Source organism: Eulemur rufifrons, chromosome 28 (genome assembly GCF_041146395.1).
Source record: "Eulemur rufifrons isolate Redbay chromosome 28, OSU_ERuf_1, whole genome shotgun sequence".
Taxonomy (NCBI): domain Eukaryota; kingdom Metazoa; phylum Chordata; class Mammalia; order Primates; family Lemuridae; genus Eulemur; species Eulemur rufifrons.
In genome coordinates this window covers 47,818,528-47,836,020 of record NC_091010.1, presented here as the reverse complement: position 1 = coordinate 47,836,020, position 17,493 = coordinate 47,818,528, and the positions used below count along the sequence as shown (strand labels likewise).

Below are 17,493 nucleotides of genomic sequence, written 5' to 3'. Positions count from 1 at the left end.
TCTCCGGCCTGGAGTGGGAGAGGTGTGGGGGCCTAAGGCATGGGAGGGCAGGATGTTCACATGGGGGGCGGTGGCGGAAGTTCTGGGGGGCAGCATTTACACCCCTCCCCCATCCCTGCCCTCCCTGCCCAGGTCTGGAGCGCACACTTCCCAGAGGTAGCACAAGGGAAGGCTCCGCGTTACTGAGACCCCAGCTCTGCATAGGAGACTCATGGAGCTCGGAGCACCGACGGCTGGCCTCTCCGGGGCTAGCAGGTTCCTCCTGGATCTTTAGGGCGCTGCCCCAGCCCAGCCACCATGGCGCACGGTTTTGCAGTGGGCTTTGACCCACTGGGCCTAGGAGACCTAAGCTCCAGCTCTCTGAGCTCCCTCTCCTCCCGAGGCCACCTGGGCAGCGACTCCGGCTCCACCGCAACGCGATACCTGCTAAAGAGGCAGCAGCGGCTGCTGAATGGGCCCCCCCGCGGAATCCGAGCCTCGTCGCCCATGGGCCGTGTCATCCTCATCAACTCCCCCATCGAAGGTGCGGGCGGGGCCCAGCCACTGGCCTGGGATGAGGAGGTGGGAGTGGAGGAGAGTGGGAGCTAAGCAGGGGGAGGCAGAGCCAATATGGGTGGGGGAACTCAAGAGATGGGAGTGTAGGGAAGGTGGGGGGGGGGCCTCTGGGAACCCATAAACTTTTCATTGCCTGCCCTTACCTCTCCTCCAGGACAATCCTTTAGGGTTCTAGGATTGTGGAAGGGTCAGAAGTGGCAGATAGGGGCATGGCAGCAGGGAAAGGCATGTGTGTGGCATGCTAGCTCCCAAGTGAGCAAGGCAGGGCACTGAACTGGCCTCACCCTCCCATAAGCTCTGCAAATTCATTTGTGTGTTCCTTTGGGGGTGGGGCAGGATGGAGGAGGACATCCTCCATCAGCCAGTCCACTGTGCGACCAGCTCTGTGCTGGCTGTGAGGAGTCAATGCCCAGGCGGGTAGACAGAATTAAAGGTTTCAGGCACAGAAAGAGGGGAATGAGGGTAGAGCAGCAAATGTTTACAAGAGGGGGGAGAACAAGGGGGCTGATTCTACCCCAGCCCTAGGTAGGTCCTTCGGGCGATCTAGAGAGAAATAGGACCCATTTTTCACCTTCCCCCAGCAATGTAGCAGGACTTAGAGTAATAAGAACAGCTAGTGGTGGGATGGAGCTCTCGCCAACAAAGGCTGGCAGTGAAAGCATGGAGCGTGGTGGGGTGAGCACTTAGGAGTCGGTCTGCAGTGACAGATGTGAAGCAACAAAGAGCTGGTAAGCAAGATGGGACCTTGAATGTCAGGGGTGGAGTGGGGGCCCCCAGGGCCTGTGCTTTCTGTGGGCAGGACCAGATAAATATCTCCAGCTCATCTCCTCTTTCTCAGCCAGCGTAGCACCTCTGGCTAGATCCCAGACTGGACTTTTCAGGCCCTGCTCCTGCCTTCATCAGCTCTGTCACCAGCTGGGCAGCTCTGTTCCCCTCCCAAGGCTGCTGGGACCAGGGTGGGGTGTGTTGCTCAGGGAGCAGGCTTTCCTCCATCCGTGGCCCAGCCTGCTCGCCCCTGTCACCCACCACTGTGAGCCTCACCCTCAGGTGAGCAGAAAGGCACTGCTCAGGGTCACCACCATCATTCTGGTTAGGCAGAGAGTCCCCAGGGGAGCTAGGAAACATTGGGCGGGGGAGGAGAGGCAGGCACTGCAGCACTGCCCTCGTTAGTTCCATTCTATTGAAAGAACACAACTATGCTGTACCCCCCAGCATCTCCCACACCCATGTATGATGCAGCAGCTGTTTATACTGTCCCTCTAAAGATCCTCTTCTGGAAGTTCTATGATTTCTTTCTCCCTCTGCTTCCCCCTGGTGCAGGGGAGCAGCATCTCCCAACAATCCAAGGACCAGGACTAGAGCATTTCCCTGACCACCTGGCCCCTACCCTGCCTGGGCTGGGAGCCTCAGAGCTCAGAATCCTCCCCATCGCCTGAGCAGAAACATTCTCCAACTCCCCACAGCTGGGACCTCCTGCCCTGTGTTATTACTGAGACCACTTCATGGGAATAAAGTGGCTGATAAGGGAGAAACAGTGAGAAGGAGGACACTGCCACCCACATCAGTTCCATGAAGTCCCACCAGCTCCTTAAACTCAACTGGTCCCAAAGAAAATTCATTATCTTTAATACAAACCAGCCCTTTCTCCTCACTCTCCTAGTTCATTCATTCATCCATTTACTATTTTGTTTATTCAAAAAGTACTTATCAACTTCCAAGCACCATGCAACATACAGGGGAAGAGAATGACAAAAACTACCAAGACTGAGCACACAGCCAAGTGAGAGGAGACATAATAAATAATGCACAGAGAAGCAAATAGTGACAAAGGACAGGAAGAATCCTGAAGGAAATCATTTGGATGATATGATAGAATTGTGGTTCTCAGACCTTAGATGCATCACAATTGCCTGGAAAGCCCGTTAAGAGATGGATTGATTGCAGGCTTGCTCCCAGACCTTCTGGTTCAGTGGGTCCATGGGAAAGCGTGAGAATTCACATTTTTAACAAGTTCTCAGGTGCTGCTGGTCTGAGCACCACGCTTTGAGAACCACTATAATAGGCGCTCACTGGGAGGAGGGAAGGAGATCCCAGGAAGGTGTGTCTGAGAAAGTGGCGTCTGAGTGAGGAAAAGGAACTGGCCTTGCAGAGGGAGCAGGAAGGAGGTCAGTGTGGCCAGAGCTCAGCAAGGGAGGGCAGAGTGGCTGGAGGTGAGGGCAGAGGGCTGGGCAGAGGGAAGCCCATGAAACCCCACAGAGCACGGGGAGGGGTTGCAGTTCCTCTAGCAGCAGGAGCAGACGTGGAAGTTTTCAATCAGGGGAAAGGCATGACCTAATATGAAAGCTGCTCTGGCGGCTGCATAGAGAGTAGATAGAGGGGTGAGAGCAGAAATCAGGGAGATAATTAGAGGGTTGCTGGGGGTGCCTCAGGGGAGAGGCCAGGGGCTGGGCTGGGGCAGCAGAGGTAGGGAAGGTACCAACCTTCCAGGACCTGAGCTCCTGGGCTCAAAGCCTCAAACTGGGCATCGCTCCCCCCCCCCCACCCCCGCCAAACCACCTGCCAGCCGGCGGGGCCCTGGGAAGGCCACAGAGAGGGCCTGAGAGGGGAAAGGGGGTTTGGGGCAGAGAGCAAAGGGCTCATTGGCTGAAATGAGGCCGAAAAGGTCCTGACATCTGTGTAGATATAATCAGCTGGGGAGCCCCAGGCTCCCTCACGTCTGTCCTCTGTCCTGCGCTGCCCCCGCCCTTGGGGATTTCCTTCTGAGCTGCCCGGGCCATGCGCTGTAACCTGATTTCTCTTAGATTAAATTGAAGCGTGGTGTGTGTGCCTGTGTGTGTGTGTGTATGTGTCTATGTGAGATTTCTCCCTCTCAAACACCTCTAGAGTAACTCTTGCCCAAGAAGAAATCTCAGCTTCTCACCTGGGACCCAACTTACCCCTGCAGCCTCCTCGCTGTGCTCTGCCCAAAAGGCCTCCTCAAGGGCCGGCAGCTGAGCCTGGCTCCCTCCATCCCCTCATCATCGCCCTCCCTTCCCCTCCACCCATCAAATCCCACCCATCTCAGTCTCCTAAGAAACCTGAGCAGCTCCAGCCTCTAGGGACCCCGTCCCCCTCTACTTGCCTCGAGACTGACGGAGAGGGCTGCCCCGGGCTCTGGGCACGTGCTGCAGTGTGCTGTCGTGGGCTTCTCTCCCCGTGCAGCCAGGTCATTCCTAGGGCCCTTACCTCCAGAGTCTCAGAGGCTAAAGATGGAAGGGGCCTCAGGGACCCTTCCATAACATCCAGACAGCGATTTACCAGGTCTCACCTTGCATGCCTCTAAAGATGGGAAGCTCACTATCCCAGAAAACCCATTCCACTCTCTGACAGCTGAATGTTTTACAAAGTTTTTCCTTACAAAATCTGCCTCTGTCTAATTCTACTATGTGGGCTTGCTTTTGCCCTCTGGGTTTCACAAAAACATCTAGCCTTCCATAGGATAGCTCTACAACTATTTGAAGATAGAGTTAATATACTCATTTCTGCTGCAAGCTGAAGAGCCCAGACTTCCTCAACTGTGCCTACATAGAACAGAATCTTGAACCTTCCTTTCTGTCCATCTGACTCTAAAGGTGCTGGGATTTTTAGGAATTTGGCTTACCCAGACCTGTGGGCATGTGAAGCTTGGTAAGCACTGATACACACATACCCTCATATTAGGAGTCCTGCCCTGCTGTTCTGGCTGCTTCCACACCCTCCCACATGGTATCAAAATCACCCAGAGGGGACTTAGAAATTGGCTGCCCTCTGACCCATTTAGGGCCCTAGGTGCCTGTGTGGCTGTGCTCTGCAACCCAGATTGTGCTGGCTCCAAGTTGGGGAACCCAGGGACCCTCTGTGCCAGAATGAACATGAGGTCATGCCTATGTCCCCATCCCCACAGCCAACAGTGACGAAAGTGACATCATCCACGCAGTCCGGGTGGAGAAGAGTGCAGCAGGGAGGCTGGGTTTCAGCGTGCGTGGGGGCTCAGAGCACGGCCTGGGCATCTTCGTCAGCAAAGTGGAGGAGGGGAGCAGCGCAGGTGAGCGGGGCCCCTAGGGTGAGGTCCTGGCTTGGGATGTGACACCTACCTGAGTGACAGGCAAAGAGTGCTGCTGTCAGGGGTAGGGGAAAGAGTCTTCAGCTCTGGAGGGCATGATGGAGAGATAGGGAATACCCTCAGGGCTGAGGGGACTAAGGGACAGATCCCTGGGCTAATAGGAGACAGTCCACCCTGCTCTGGGGATCCCCACTCTGATTGAGGAAGCTCAGTTTTACCCCAGGGAGCCCCGTCTGATGGGGGAGGCTCAGCATGACCCTGGAGACCCTTTCCCCAAGTGCCCCATGCCAGCCACCCCCGTCCCCTGGTGCAGAGCGGGCTGGCCTGTGCGTGGGGGACAAGATCACGGAGGTGAACGGACTGAGCCTGGAGAGCACCACCATGGGCAGCGCCGTGAAGATGCTGACGGGCAGCAGCCGCCTGCACATGATGGTACGGCGCATGGGCCGCGTGCCGGGCATCAAGTTCTCCAAAGAGAAGACCACGTGGTGAGCAGCTCCTGCCCCATCCCAGCCCCCGCCTTGCCCCAGCCCACCCGGCACCACCCCCCCCAAACCCATTGGCAGAAGCTGCTTCTGCTCTTCCTGGCCCTCTGGGCACAGGGGATCCTAAGGCCTGACCTGGCCACGAGGAGAAGCGTGTCTCTCTCCAGCCCTTCCCCATACCAGTGGCCCTGCTCCCATGGCTGCCACTGTGCAACGGGGGGCAGTAACAGCACCTCCCCATGGGGGCGCTATAAGGATTAGAAATGTGCCTGGCACCTTGCCAAGGCTCCATACAAAGGCGATCAGGATGGTTTCCCAAGTTCAATGAAACCTATGTCCCACTTAGGGCCTCAGGCCCAGGCAGGTCCCCAAAGGCAACCCCCCTTTCCCGTACAGTTGACAGGGCTGGGAGGGCAGGTGGGTGGTGGTGGATGGGGACCCAGCCGAGGCCCCCTGCTGTTGCCCCAGGGTAGATGTGGTGAATCGGCGGCTGGTGGTGGAGAAGTGTGGCTCGACGCCGTCGGACAACAGCTCGGAGGATGGTGTGCGGCGCATCGTCCACCTGTACACAACCTCCGACGACTTCTGCCTGGGCTTCAACATCCGTGGGGGCAAGGAGTTTGGCCTGGGCATCTACGTGTCCAAGTGAGGGCTGGGGCAGGAAGTGGAAGGGGTAGGGCTGGGACTTGGGGACGGTGAGCAAGCGAGGCCTGGCCAGCTGCCTGTCCGAATGAGGGCCTGGGTCGGAGGGTCACCAGGAGGAGGGGCCAGGAGCTTGACTGGGGCATCCCTGCGTCCAAGTGAAGCGTCTGGAATGGGAGGCGGGAGGGCAGGCCAGGGGCCTAGATTGATGCCTGTCTGCCCCCAGAGTGGACCACGGTGGGCTGGCCGAGGAGAATGGCATCAAGGTGGGGGACCAGGTCCTGGCGGCCAATGGTGTCCGGTTCGATGACATCAGCCACAGCCAGGCCGTGGAGGTGCTCAAGGGCCAAACGCACATCATGTTGACCATCAAGGTGGGCAGGACCGTGGGAGTCAGGGAGAGGCCAGCCCAGAGGAAGGGCTTCCTGGGCCACCCTGGTATCTAACTGTGTTCATTGCTCTGCAATTTATGGCGTTTCCCTAGCTGCGGGATGGCAGGGCAGGCATTGTTCCCATCTCTACTCTGCAGAAGACACTGAGACTCAGAGAGAAAGGAGGGAAGCAGTCAGGTACTCAGCTGGTCAGCAGCGGGGCCTGGTTCCAGTGCTGCTCCCTGATTGCTAGAGCAGTGTCCCTTCTTCTGAATGGCGGAGGCCTGGGGTTGAAAGGCACAAATGCCCTGCCCAGAAGGGTGGGCTGGTAGCTGTGGCTTTGGGCAGGACCTGCGTGGTGGGCACCCCACACACAGGGCAAGGAGGGCTGGGGCCAGAGATTGGATGTCAGGGGAGGCGGCTGCATTCACTATTCCTGTGGGTCTCACCCTTGCCTGAGGATCGGGTCCTTCTCACACTGGCTCCTGGAGGAGGTGACACCCCGCTCTCCCCAGGGCCCAATCCCAGCCCCTGCTCTACCCTTCTGCTTCCCCAAGCCTTCGCCCATCTGACTGTTTGCTGCCCTCTCTGCCATCCCCCACCTCCACTTCCCACCTCTTCCACATCCCATTTCTCCCTTTCCTTCCTCTCAGATTACCCCAAACGCCCCTTCTCACTCCCACTCTGCCCACTCCTTCAATAATAATTCATTCAATAATATTTCAGGGCACTCCTGTGTGCCAGCCACTATGCCAGCTACTGGGGCTGTAACAGTGAACAGGACAAAGTCGGTGCTGCTGGGGGAGACAGACAAACTCTATGCTTGCAGATTGTGACAGATGCTATGAGGAAACTAACAGAGAGAGGGATGGAGTGATTTAGAAAGGCCCCTGTAGCTGGCAGGGGGCGGGGGGGGGCGGTCAGGGCAGGCCGCCCATGATGGGCGGAAGGAGGAGAATCCAGGCGGAGGGAACAGCAAATGCAAAGGCCCTGAGGTACAAAGGAACTTGGCATGTTCAGAAATAAAGTGGCCTGTGAGGCCAGAGCATGATGAACTCAGAGGAGAGAAATGGGGTTGAAAATTTACTCCTGTCCTGTTGCCCCCCCATTCTCACCCTCCCTTCTTCCACTCTCCCATGCCCTTCTGTGCCCGCTGTGCCCTCCCTCCCCAGGAAACTGGCCGCTACCCTGCCTACAAGGAGATGGTTTCTGAGTACTGCTGGCTGGACCGATGTAAGTGGCTCGGGTCCCCAAGGTTGGAGGGAAAGGGCTGAGGCCCGAGAGTGGGGCCAGGATCTCTGAAGAAGAAAGGGGGAGACCAAGATCCCCTCAGGACGTTCCTGTAGCCCAGAGCTATTTCTGGGCTCCCTGCTGCGAAGCTGCAGATCCAATTCCAGGCTCCCCTAGGGTCTGGCGTCCCAGTGGGTGAGTTGAGAAGTGACTCGCCTAAGGTCTCCCAACAAGTCAGAGGCAGGACTGGGGAGCAGCCGGTTCCCCAGACCCGGCGGTTCTAACCTTGGCTGCTGCCTGACTGATGTTCGTTCCTCCACCCCGAGCCCAGGGGTGGTCTGCAAGCTGGGCAGGGCCCGGAAACAAACCGGCAGACCCCTGAGATGTCCCTGCCTTCCCCACTCCCTGCAGTGAGCAACGGGGTGCTGCAGCAGCTGTCCCCCGCCTCTGAGAGCAGCTCCAGTGTCTCCTCGTGTGCCTCCAGTGCCCCTTACAGCTCAGGCTCCCTGCCCTCGGACCGCATGGACGTCTGCCTGGGCCCTGAGGAGCCTGGCAGCTGCGGGCCAGGCTGGGGGCGGGCGGACACAGCCATGCAGACGGAGCCTGATGCGGGGGCCCGTGTGGAGACCTGGTACAGCGTGCGGCCCACGGCCATCCTCAGGGACACAGCCATCCGCGCTGACGGCCCCCCACCCGCCCGCCGCCTCGATTCTGCGCTCTCTGAGTCCCCCAAGACCGCTTTGCTGCTGGCCCTTAGCCGACCCCGGCCCCCCATCACACGCTCCCAGAGCCACCTGACCTTGTGGGGTACGTGGGGGATGGGTGGCTGCTGCTTTCTCCACAGTCTCTGGTCCCAAACCTGTCCCACCCTCTGCCCCAGGCCTTGACTCAGCCCCAGAATATACTCAGACCCTACTCTGGGCTCCATTTTAAACTAGTCCTGGGCTCCAAACCAGCCCAACCGCAGCCCCTCCATCCTGGAGTTCCCAGGCCTGTTCGCACACGCACACGCACAGGCACACGCACAGGCATTCATGCAGGCACCCACTCCTCCAACTGGCCCGCAGTGGAGATTCCGTACATAGCTACAGCTGTGGGGTTGCGGGAAGGAGTCAGAAAGTTGGAAGAAGAGCCCCCTATCCCCTCCCACCCCGCACGGCTGCAGATCCTGCCTGCCCCGCCTCCTCTCCCTTCTTTCTGCCCCTCCCCACACCCCTGGCCCTCGTCCTTCCCTTCTGCCCACCCCTCCAGCCCTCCTGGGTGCTCCCTCGTGTCTGCAGAGGAGAAGAAACAGCGAAAGAAGAAGTCGGGGTCCCCCGGGGACAAGAGTGCCCTGCAGCGCTCCAAGACGCTGATGAACCTCTTCTTCAAGGGAGGGCGGCAGGGGCGCCTAGCAGGGGACGGGCACAGAGAGGCCTGGACGCTGGACAGCGGGAGCCTGGCCAAAGCCTGCCCTTGCCCGGACGTGGAGAAAGGTGAGTGCTGGGTTGATCAGACAGGAGGGCAGGGTGACATCCGCTAGCCATGGCACCCAGCAGTCCTGGGGTGAGACTCCGCACTGCCTCTCACCAGCCGTGAGTCACCGCTAAACCCCTTGTGAGCCTCAGTTTCCTCATGAGTAAAATGGGAGTAATAACACCTGTGCTTTAGGAGTAGTGAGGAATAAGAGAATGCATGTATGTAAATCGCTTAGAACGCTGTCCGGCACACAGCAGGCGCACAGGAAATGTAGTGGTTGTTATGGTATCCTTATCGCCTCATCTCCCCATTTTACAGAAGGGGAAACCGTTAGAGTCACAGCACAGCAAGGAAGCAGGAGAGCTCGGATCAGATGCTGTGCTCCTGGTGGTGGTGGTGATGGTGGTGGTGGCAGGGCACAGTTTTCCTAGAGTGTTTTGCTTCACCTCCCCTGGCCAGAGCTCCACTGGCCCAACTCATTTCTAGAAGCATCCTTAAGCAAGGCCATTTCTCAGTCAGTCACCTCCCCTGGCCAGAGCTCCACTGGCCCAACTCATTTCTAGAAGCATCCTTAAGCAAGGCCATTTCTCAGTCAGGGCCCAGGCAGGGGGGTCCTGCGCAGGCTGACTCATTTCAGGGACTTCCCAAGGACGCTCACAAGAGGCCCTGTCCTCTCTCTGCTGAGTTTCAGAGACTACACCAAGAGTGGCTGAGTTAGTTAAGACTCTTGGAGTTGCACGTGACAGAAACTCAACTCCAAGTAGCTTTTTTAAAAAGCACTTCTTGGCTCTGCTACAGATTTAAGCTGGGTCCAAAGGTCTGAACAATATCAGCAGATGTCTTTCCCCTTCCATCTTCCCATGGGTTAGCTTCATGATCACGTGGGCTTTGCCAACTTGGAGGTAAAGTGGCCACCATTGCTTAGCAACTCCAGGGCAAAGAGAGCTTCTCCTTAAACAGTTCCAGCAGAAGTCCCAGGACAGGCCCTCACTGGCCCAGCTGGGGTCCCGTGTCGTGCTGAACAAGTCACTGTGATGTGGCCAGCCTGGGGCACGTGCCCACCCTAGAGTACATGGGCTGAGAATGGGGGGAGGGGACTCCACAGGGAAAAATCAGGGTGCTGTTTCCAGAGGGGGAGTGGATGTCGGGTGGGCAAAAACAACCAGAGGACAAGGGGCTGGACCCCGCTCCACCCTGGAGTCAGATGTTCTGGGGTCTCAGGGTGACAGTCCCATGGGAGAGAAAATTCCTTCAAACTCGGGCTGGCCAGCCCCCCTCTCTCAACCCATCTCTCTTTCCCACAGCTCCCAGGGCCCTGCTCTCTCCCGGTTCTCCCTCTCCTCTCTGGCCACTCTCTCCTTCAAAGGCTCCTCTTTCCCCTGTCCCCTGAAGGTAGGTGCCCCCCAAGCTCAGTTCTCGAGGCTCCTCTCTCCACCCATTTACTTCCAGTGAATCTGCACAAGCAGAGCTCAGACTGTACCCTCTCTTGATCCAGAACTTTCACTGGCTCCACATTGCCTATGGAGCGAGTCCCTAGCCTCAGCGCAACCTCCAAGCCCATCATGGCCGGGCCTCTTGCCCCCCTGTCCCACCTACTTCTGGCCTAAATCCCCCCTTTCCACCAGTCCTGAGCCCTTCCAAGCCCCATTTTCAGATTGGGGGCCAGAGCCTGCAGCTGAGCCTCTTTCTTCTTCATGCAGGGGTTGTGGGGCCCGTGCAGAAGTTTGTCACCTGGAGACTGAGACGTGGTAATTCATGCATGCCTTTACCAAGGTCTGGTTTACAGGGGAGTGGCAGATGGCGGGGCGGGGGGGGGGGGGGTGTGTGCGGGGCCAGCTGGGTGGCTTTGGACTAAACTCAGCTGGGGTCAAGCACGGGGAGCAGGCAGCTGGGGAGGTGCATATTGGGGCAGCTAAAAGAATCAGACGAAGCTTACTAGGAAAAGGGGGTATATTGGGGGCTTGTGTTGGGACTCCCAAAGACAGATTTGGGGCAATGAGGGAGCCTGGGCTGGGACTCCAATGGGAACAGACTCCCTATGACAGCGCCTGTCCAGGGGGCCCAGAGGGCACTGGGCTAAGCCTCTGTTAAGGAGCAGACTGGTACAGGGTCCACGTTGGGGTCTGGGGAGGGGCAGGGGTTTGCACTCCATTGGTGGGAAGGCTGCCATGGAAGACCATGGTAGGCAGCACGGGGCTGGGATTCCGTCCGGGTGCCTGGGCCTCTCAGCTGGCCTGTTCGGGACCCTGATCTGCCGAGGAAAGCCCTTGCCCTGCCACGATGGCTCCTGGCTCCTCCGTCATACCCTTTGCTCCTGCCCTGCAGACCGGGAGAGGGGCCGGGCCCTGCTCTCTGCCAGGTCCGGGAGCCCCTCCAGCCAGCTGCCCGGCGTGGATGAGCGGGTGCAGGCCTGGGAGAGCCGACGGCCCCTCATTCAGGACCTGGCCCGGCGGCTGCTGACTGACGACGAGGTGCTGGCTGTCACCCGCCACTGCTCCCGGGTGAGCCTTCAGCCTGTCCCCAGCACATGGTCACTCAGTCACCCAGCCCCTCATTCATTCAGGCCACTGTCCACTGACCAGTATCTGGGCTCGATGACAGGAAGCCAATGGTCAGTAAAAGCAGAAGTCACTCCTGTCACATACACCCTCACTAAGCACACAGTCAGGAAGGGAAGATAGACAGTGACTAGAACCTAAACACCCATGGTGACGGTCATGTGAAGTGCTGTGAAGGGAAGGAGCATGAGCAGACAACTGGAGGACACACGTTAGGTGGTGCGGTCTGGGAAGGCCTCCTGGAGGAGGTGATATTTAAGCTGAGAGAAGAAGCCAGACAGGTGATGACTGGGGGAAGAGTCCCTGCAGTCACCTTCCTCTGCCTTCTTTAAGTAAGCCCCCACTGTCCCCCCATGCCTCCTTTTGCTCCTGGGTCAGCCAGCAGGACTGGCCTCATGCCAGGCTGCTCCCCTGTTACCCACATAAGTAATCCTTGGCCCCCCTCAGTCCCCCCAACACCTATATTGTTCTCGGTGTCCTTCCACTTCCAACAGAACCACAGGGCCCCAGGGTAGGGGAGTCGGGTTTGAAGGAGTCCCTGGAGCCTGAAGTTGGGGAGGCTGTGGAGGCGCAGCTTGCCCCCTCTGGGGGGATTGGAAGGTCCCCTCCTATCTCTCTGTCTCAGGAAAGCCCAGGTGTGCAGTTCATAGCCCGTGTAAACCTGTGTGGCGGCCTGTGGTGGGCTTCCTGTGAGCACACGCGTCAGCGCATGCTGTGTGCGAGGGCGAACTCAGGGGTCTCGGAATATCGTTTGTGGCTTCCCCCTGCCCCCGCCTTGTTTAGCGGGGGACTGTTTTGTATGTCCATGTGGTGTGCACTGGTGTGTCTGTGGGGTACCTGGTTTGTGTCGCCGTGACTGCTTGATTGCGTCCATGTGTGTGAGCGTGCATGTGGCTGGCTAGTGTTTGTGCATTGTCACCTGGAGACTGAGACACAGTCATCCACGCATCCCTTTACCAAGGCCTGGTTCACAGCAGAGCTGCAGATGGGGGTGCATGCTAGCGGGCAGCTAAGGGGCTTTGGGCTAACTCACAGGTGTCACCCTGGGCGCTCTGCGCTGAGTGGGCTTGTGGGTACCAGCCTGCAGTGAGCCTGCAACTCCAGCTGTGGCCACGAGGTGGAGCTCTGTGTCTGTTTCTTTGGCCCGCTCCTTTTCCCTACCCCTCCACTCCCCTCCCCTGCACAAGCCAGGCCTCCTCTCACTGTGCTCTGACCACCTGCCGGGCTCCAGGTACCACCCAAACCTGGCCCAACCCCCTCCACACACACACACCCACAGATCAGACTCCGGGATGGAGCCCTGGCCAGAGTGATTAGTAAGGTTCCCCTAGTTACTCCGATGTGTGGCCCTGAGCCCCGGGCCTCCCCTCTCTCCTCCCTGAGCCGTCTCCCCACAGCCACCAGGCCAAGTGTTACACATCCCCTCTCCTGTCGCTTTACATTCCCCAAGCCACCTAGTGACCAGTGTCTTTGGCAGAATAGAGGACAAGCTCCTTACCCTCACATTCAAGGCCCTCCCTGATTTGACTCCTAACCCACCTGCCTCAGCTCCCCCGCGGCCACCACGCAGGTCTGCACAGCTTCTGAACTGCACCACTGTTGGGCGTGCTGCTTGCACGATAGTTCCAACCTGCACAGCCCTGCATGGAGGCTCTTCATGAACCCTGTGGCCAAGTGAAACCTCTACCTACTGATTATTCCACACCAGTCCCGGAGCACTTTACTCCTGTTCCCTGCATCTATCCTCTAAGAATCAGTGGCAGTACCACCACCTCCATGAAGCCCGCTCTGATGCTCCCTTCCTCTGAGACTCCCTCTGCCCCATTGCCAGTGGTTTGTAGCTCACTGGCGTAGGTGACTCATCTGCCCCTCATTCTCACTAGACTCAGTTCCTGAGGATCTGAGACAGGGTCTTCATCGTTGTGTCGCCACTGCCAGGTACAGGGCCTGGCACTTAGTGGATGCTCAATGCAGGTTTGTGGACTCGAAATGTGTGCGCATATGTGGTTGGTTCTGTGCAATGGATGTATCTCTCTTCAGACAAAGGGAGTGTATTGTTGATATGTGGATATGTGAGTCCCTGTAACTCATGTGTGGTTCAGGGCCACACGGTTTGTATTTTATTTATTTCTAGACATTTATGGATGACTCCCTCTGACGGCCAGGGCTCGCTCTATCTCTGTGTCTATGCCCACAGGAGATGGTCTATGTGTGTGTCCCTGAATCAGCCTCCCTCTCGCCACCAGGGTGCGGTGTGCTGTCCAAGTAGGGTGGCTTCCAGTGTTCAGGTCTTCAGAAGGAGTGGGGTGTGGCTGGTGGCATCCCAGCAGTGCCAGGCAGAAGGGGCTCCACCCCGGCCCCCAGGACACTGACTGGAGAGGCTTTCTGTAGAGCCCCTCTTCCCTAGGGCCCCCATTCCAGCCCTGAGCGAAGCCTAGCTTGTAGGTGTGTGTGCAGACACATGCTGGGCCCGCTGGGCCCGCCAGGCCGCAGCCTAGTGTTTGGCTCAAATTCCTTCCTTCTGCCTGGGAGGTGGGGGTGGGGAGAAGAGTCCACTCCCTGCACATCCTTTTCCGGCACCAGAGCAGGCAAGAGCCAGACTTCTCAGGTTCCAATCCCTTCACAATTCCTTGTCTGCGTGGCTTTGAACAAAGTCCTCCTCTCTAAACCCCAGTTTCCTCATATGTAAAACAGGAATAAGTAATGTCATTTCTCAGGGTGGTTGCTAAATAAGAGATCATATGAAAAAGGCTTAGTTAGAAAAGTGCCTGTCCCCAAACTGTTATTGTTGCTGTTTACTACAGGTTGTTATTATTGTAGGTTTCTACCTAGTCACCAAGATAAGACCATCCCGGGGACAGCCTGGGGGTGGAGTGAACTTTCCCTAAGGCATGGATGCCTCCCAGAGCCCCTCAGGCCCTGGCGTTTTCCCTCACCCAGCTCAGGAAGTCCCCCCAGCTGTCTGACCTGTGGCGCCTCTATCTGCAGTACGTGCACGAGGGTGGCGTGGAAGACCTGGTGAGGCCCCTGCTGGCCATTCTCGACAGGCCTGAGAAGCTGCTGCTGCTGAGGGACATCAGGTGGGGAGGGGCTGAGAGGAGAGCTGGGGGTAGGAAAGGGATCCCTGATACTTCCCCCAATCTCCGCAGGGCTGAAGTTCCTCCCGGCAGCTCCAGAACTGAGCCCCTGCCCGCCCCCTTCCCCTTGTCCTCTCCCAGGAGTGTGGTGGCCCCCACGGACCTGGGCCGCTTTGACAGCATGGTGATGCCAGTGGAGCTGGAGGCTTTCGAGGCCCTCAAGAGCAGGGCAGGTCAGCAGCTGGGGGTGGGGGGGCAGGACTTCCGCATCCTGAGCCCCTGGAGCCGCGTCTGCCAGGGAGCCTGGTGAGGAGTCTCGCCTATGACCTGTTCCTCTCTCCAACCAGTCTGGCCTCCTGCTTTGCGACCTGCCCGGCAGGACACACCACCCAAGCGTCACCTCATCACCCCTGTGCCTGGTCAGTCAGAGTTCCACAGCCCAGGGAGGGGCACAAGCCTGGGGAGACTCAGGGAGGGAGGACGGGCCTTCTGTCCCAGCCCCCACGTAGGGACACATTGTGGGTCCCTGAAGGAAAGCCCTCGCCCGCCAGAGCCGTTTCTGTCCCATCTGCTCACCTCCTATACCATTACTTAATGGCTGGTTTGAAACCCACTCACTTTTAACGTCTAGTCTCATTCTATGCAATAATCTCTGAGAAGTTACCTGTTTGGTGTGATGGTAATATTTTTTTCTTAGGTATATTAAAATAGAACTGTAACTATTACAGTAGAAAGCATTAAAATGTCATTATAATAGAATGCATTTGTCCTTCTGCCCCAGGGGGCCATGTCCCCGCTGCAGTAGGGCCTGGGAAAGCCCAGGCTGGTTCGCATTGGCCCCTCACAGACTGGCAGGGTCTGGGGCTGGAAAGGTGCTCTGGGTGGCGAGGGAGGGGGCAAGCTGACCTTGGCCTTCTTCCCCAGACAGCCGCGGAGGCTTCTACCTGCTGCCCGCAAACGGCTTCTCGGAGGAGGACGATGCTGGGGAGCTGAGGGAGCAGCTGGGGGGCCTCAAGGTCTCCCTGAGTGCCCCTGCCCCCTGCCACTCTCATAAAGGGATCCCCCCTCTCCAAGACGTGCCAGTAGATGCCTTTGCCCCCCGCCGAAGCGCCTGCACACCCCCTCCCCAGCCACCCCCCGTGGCTCCCTGGCCCCCACGGCCTAACTGGCTGCTGACAGAGCCCCTGAGCCTAGAGGGCCCTGGGCAGGGCCAGAGCCAGGGCCGGGCCCAGAGCCGCAGCCGCAGCCGCAGCCGGGGTCGAGGCAAGTCCCCTGGACGCAGGCGCTCCCCATCTCCGGCACCCATCCCCACCCCCAGCATGGCCAATGGGCGCTACCACAAGCCTCGGAGGGCCAGGCCCCCCCTGCCACGACCTCTGGATGGGCAGGCAGCCAAGGCGGGGGGCAGGCAAGGGCCCTCCGAGAATGGAACTGGCGGGACAGTGGAGGAAGCAGCCACGCAGGCCTCCAGTGGGGAGTTGAGGACAGTCACGCTGTCCAAGATGAAGCAGTCCTTGGGTGAGTCCAGGTGGGACTGGGGCCGGCAGGGGGGACTCTGGGATTTGGGTGATGAGGTTGGTGGGCTTGGTTTTGGGGTGTGACTAAGGGGCCTGGGCCTAGGAAGAGAATCTAGAGTGTTGGGGTATAGCTTGGGGGGTCTAGATTTGAGAGGGTTGGGATCTGGAGGATCTTAGAGTAAGATCTGAGGAGTAACAGAATCTGAGGGGGTTGGGAAAAGTTGGGGGCCCTGGATTTTGGGATGGGGTCCTAGGTTTGTCCTGGAGCTTGCATTTTGGGGTGTGCTGCACTCTCACAGTTTCTCACCCTCACTAGGCATCAGCATTTCCGGGGGCATTGAGTCCAAGGTGCAGCCCATGGTGAAGATAGAGAAGGTCTTCCCCGGGGGGGCCGCCTTCCTCAGTGGGGCCCTGCAGGTGGGTGAAGAGCGCCCAGGCCCACTCCTGGGGAAACCTGGTGGGAGGTCGGGCTGGCACATGCTCACCTTCCAGCCAGACATGTTTAGACCAGGCTGAGGGAGGAGGCTTGAGGTTAGGGGGTTCAGATGAGCAGGATCAGCAGGCCTAGAGAAAAATCTGTCCCCTCATGCTAGCCCAAGCCTGAGGCCGGCCCATCCTGTTCCACCCCACGCCCCAAGGGACAAAGGGCCCTTGTCTGTGCCCCACCCTGCCCCCAACGGCTCCAGGCACAAAAGTCCCATTGTCCATCCCCTCCACCCAGATGGGGGAGGCGTGTCCTAGCTGGTAGAGGTGAGAGGACACTGCCTTCAGGTGGAGTGGTGTGGTGTGGGTGATTCTCCCACTCCATCCTAGGCTGGCTTTGAGCTCGTGGCAGTGGATGGAGAGAGCCTGGAGCAGGTGACCCACCAGCGAGCAGTAGACACCATCCGTCGGGCTTATCGAAACAAGGCTCGGGAGCCCATGGAGCTTGTGGTCAGGGTCCCCAGGCCCAGCCCCTTACCCTTACCCTCTGACTCATCAGCCCTCCCCGACCAGTGCCTTCCTGCTGACCATTCCCCTGCCCACCAAGCCTGTGATGCTACTGAGGCTCCTGCCCCCTGGCACCCAGAACCTCCCACCAATACCCAGCCCACTCCCACGGATGCTGGCCTCCTCCAGCCCACTCCCAGCCTAGCCCCCTCTCCAACCCTCCAGACTCCTGATACCCACCCCAAGCTCTCGCCACTTACCCCATGACCCTTCCCACTAACCTCAGACTCCTGCTGACCCCCAGCATCTCTAGGCCTCACCTGCTAAATTCCTCAGGACGCAGGAATCTCCCCCTTCTGCTTGCCCTGCCCACTCTGAGCTCCACACTGGTGGCTCTCATCTCCCCACTTCCTTCCCTCCTCAGCTGTCACTAAGGCTCTGCCTTAAACTTAGTGTCCAAGGACAAGGTGCTAGCAGGCAGCCTGTGTAACCCACACTCACTGCTCCCCAACCTCCCAAGATGGGAAAGGGGCTGAGAAACCCAACATCTGGAGCCTGGGATTGGTGGGCACTTTTTCATGATGCCCCT

At 58.6% G+C, this 17,493-nt stretch overlaps 1 protein-coding gene across 1 annotated transcript; it reads left to right on the top strand.

The window, feature by feature from the left end:
* Window positions 1-297: 297 nt before the first annotated feature.
* On the top strand, window positions 298-17,171 carry PDZD7 (PDZ domain containing 7). Its single transcript, XM_069460176.1, has 16 exons — window positions 298-523; window positions 4,478-4,618; window positions 4,950-5,124; window positions 5,590-5,766; window positions 5,990-6,137; window positions 7,307-7,367; window positions 7,776-8,171; window positions 8,645-8,839; window positions 10,523-10,570; window positions 11,148-11,323; window positions 14,369-14,460; window positions 14,599-14,690; window positions 14,805-14,876; window positions 15,382-15,975; window positions 16,291-16,391; window positions 16,788-17,171. The coding sequence occupies exons 1-16, from the start codon at window positions 298-300 to the stop codon at window positions 17,169-17,171; spliced, it is 3,078 nt and encodes a 1,025-aa protein (XP_069316277.1).
* Window positions 17,172-17,493: the final 322 nt, after the last annotated feature.

Excerpts from the sequence above, each read along its gene's own strand:
- PDZD7 (XM_069460176.1), top strand. The coding sequence starts at position 298 with ATGGCGCACGGTTTTGCAGTGGGCTTTGACCCACTGGGCCTAGGAGAC. Across the intron at positions 524-4,477 it reads CATCAACTCCCCCATCGAAG|CCAACAGTGACGAAAGTGAC; the intron begins GTGCGGGCGGGG and ends CCATCCCCACAG. Across the intron at positions 5,767-5,989 it reads CTGGGCATCTACGTGTCCAA|AGTGGACCACGGTGGGCTGG; the intron begins GTGAGGGCTGGG and ends GTCTGCCCCCAG.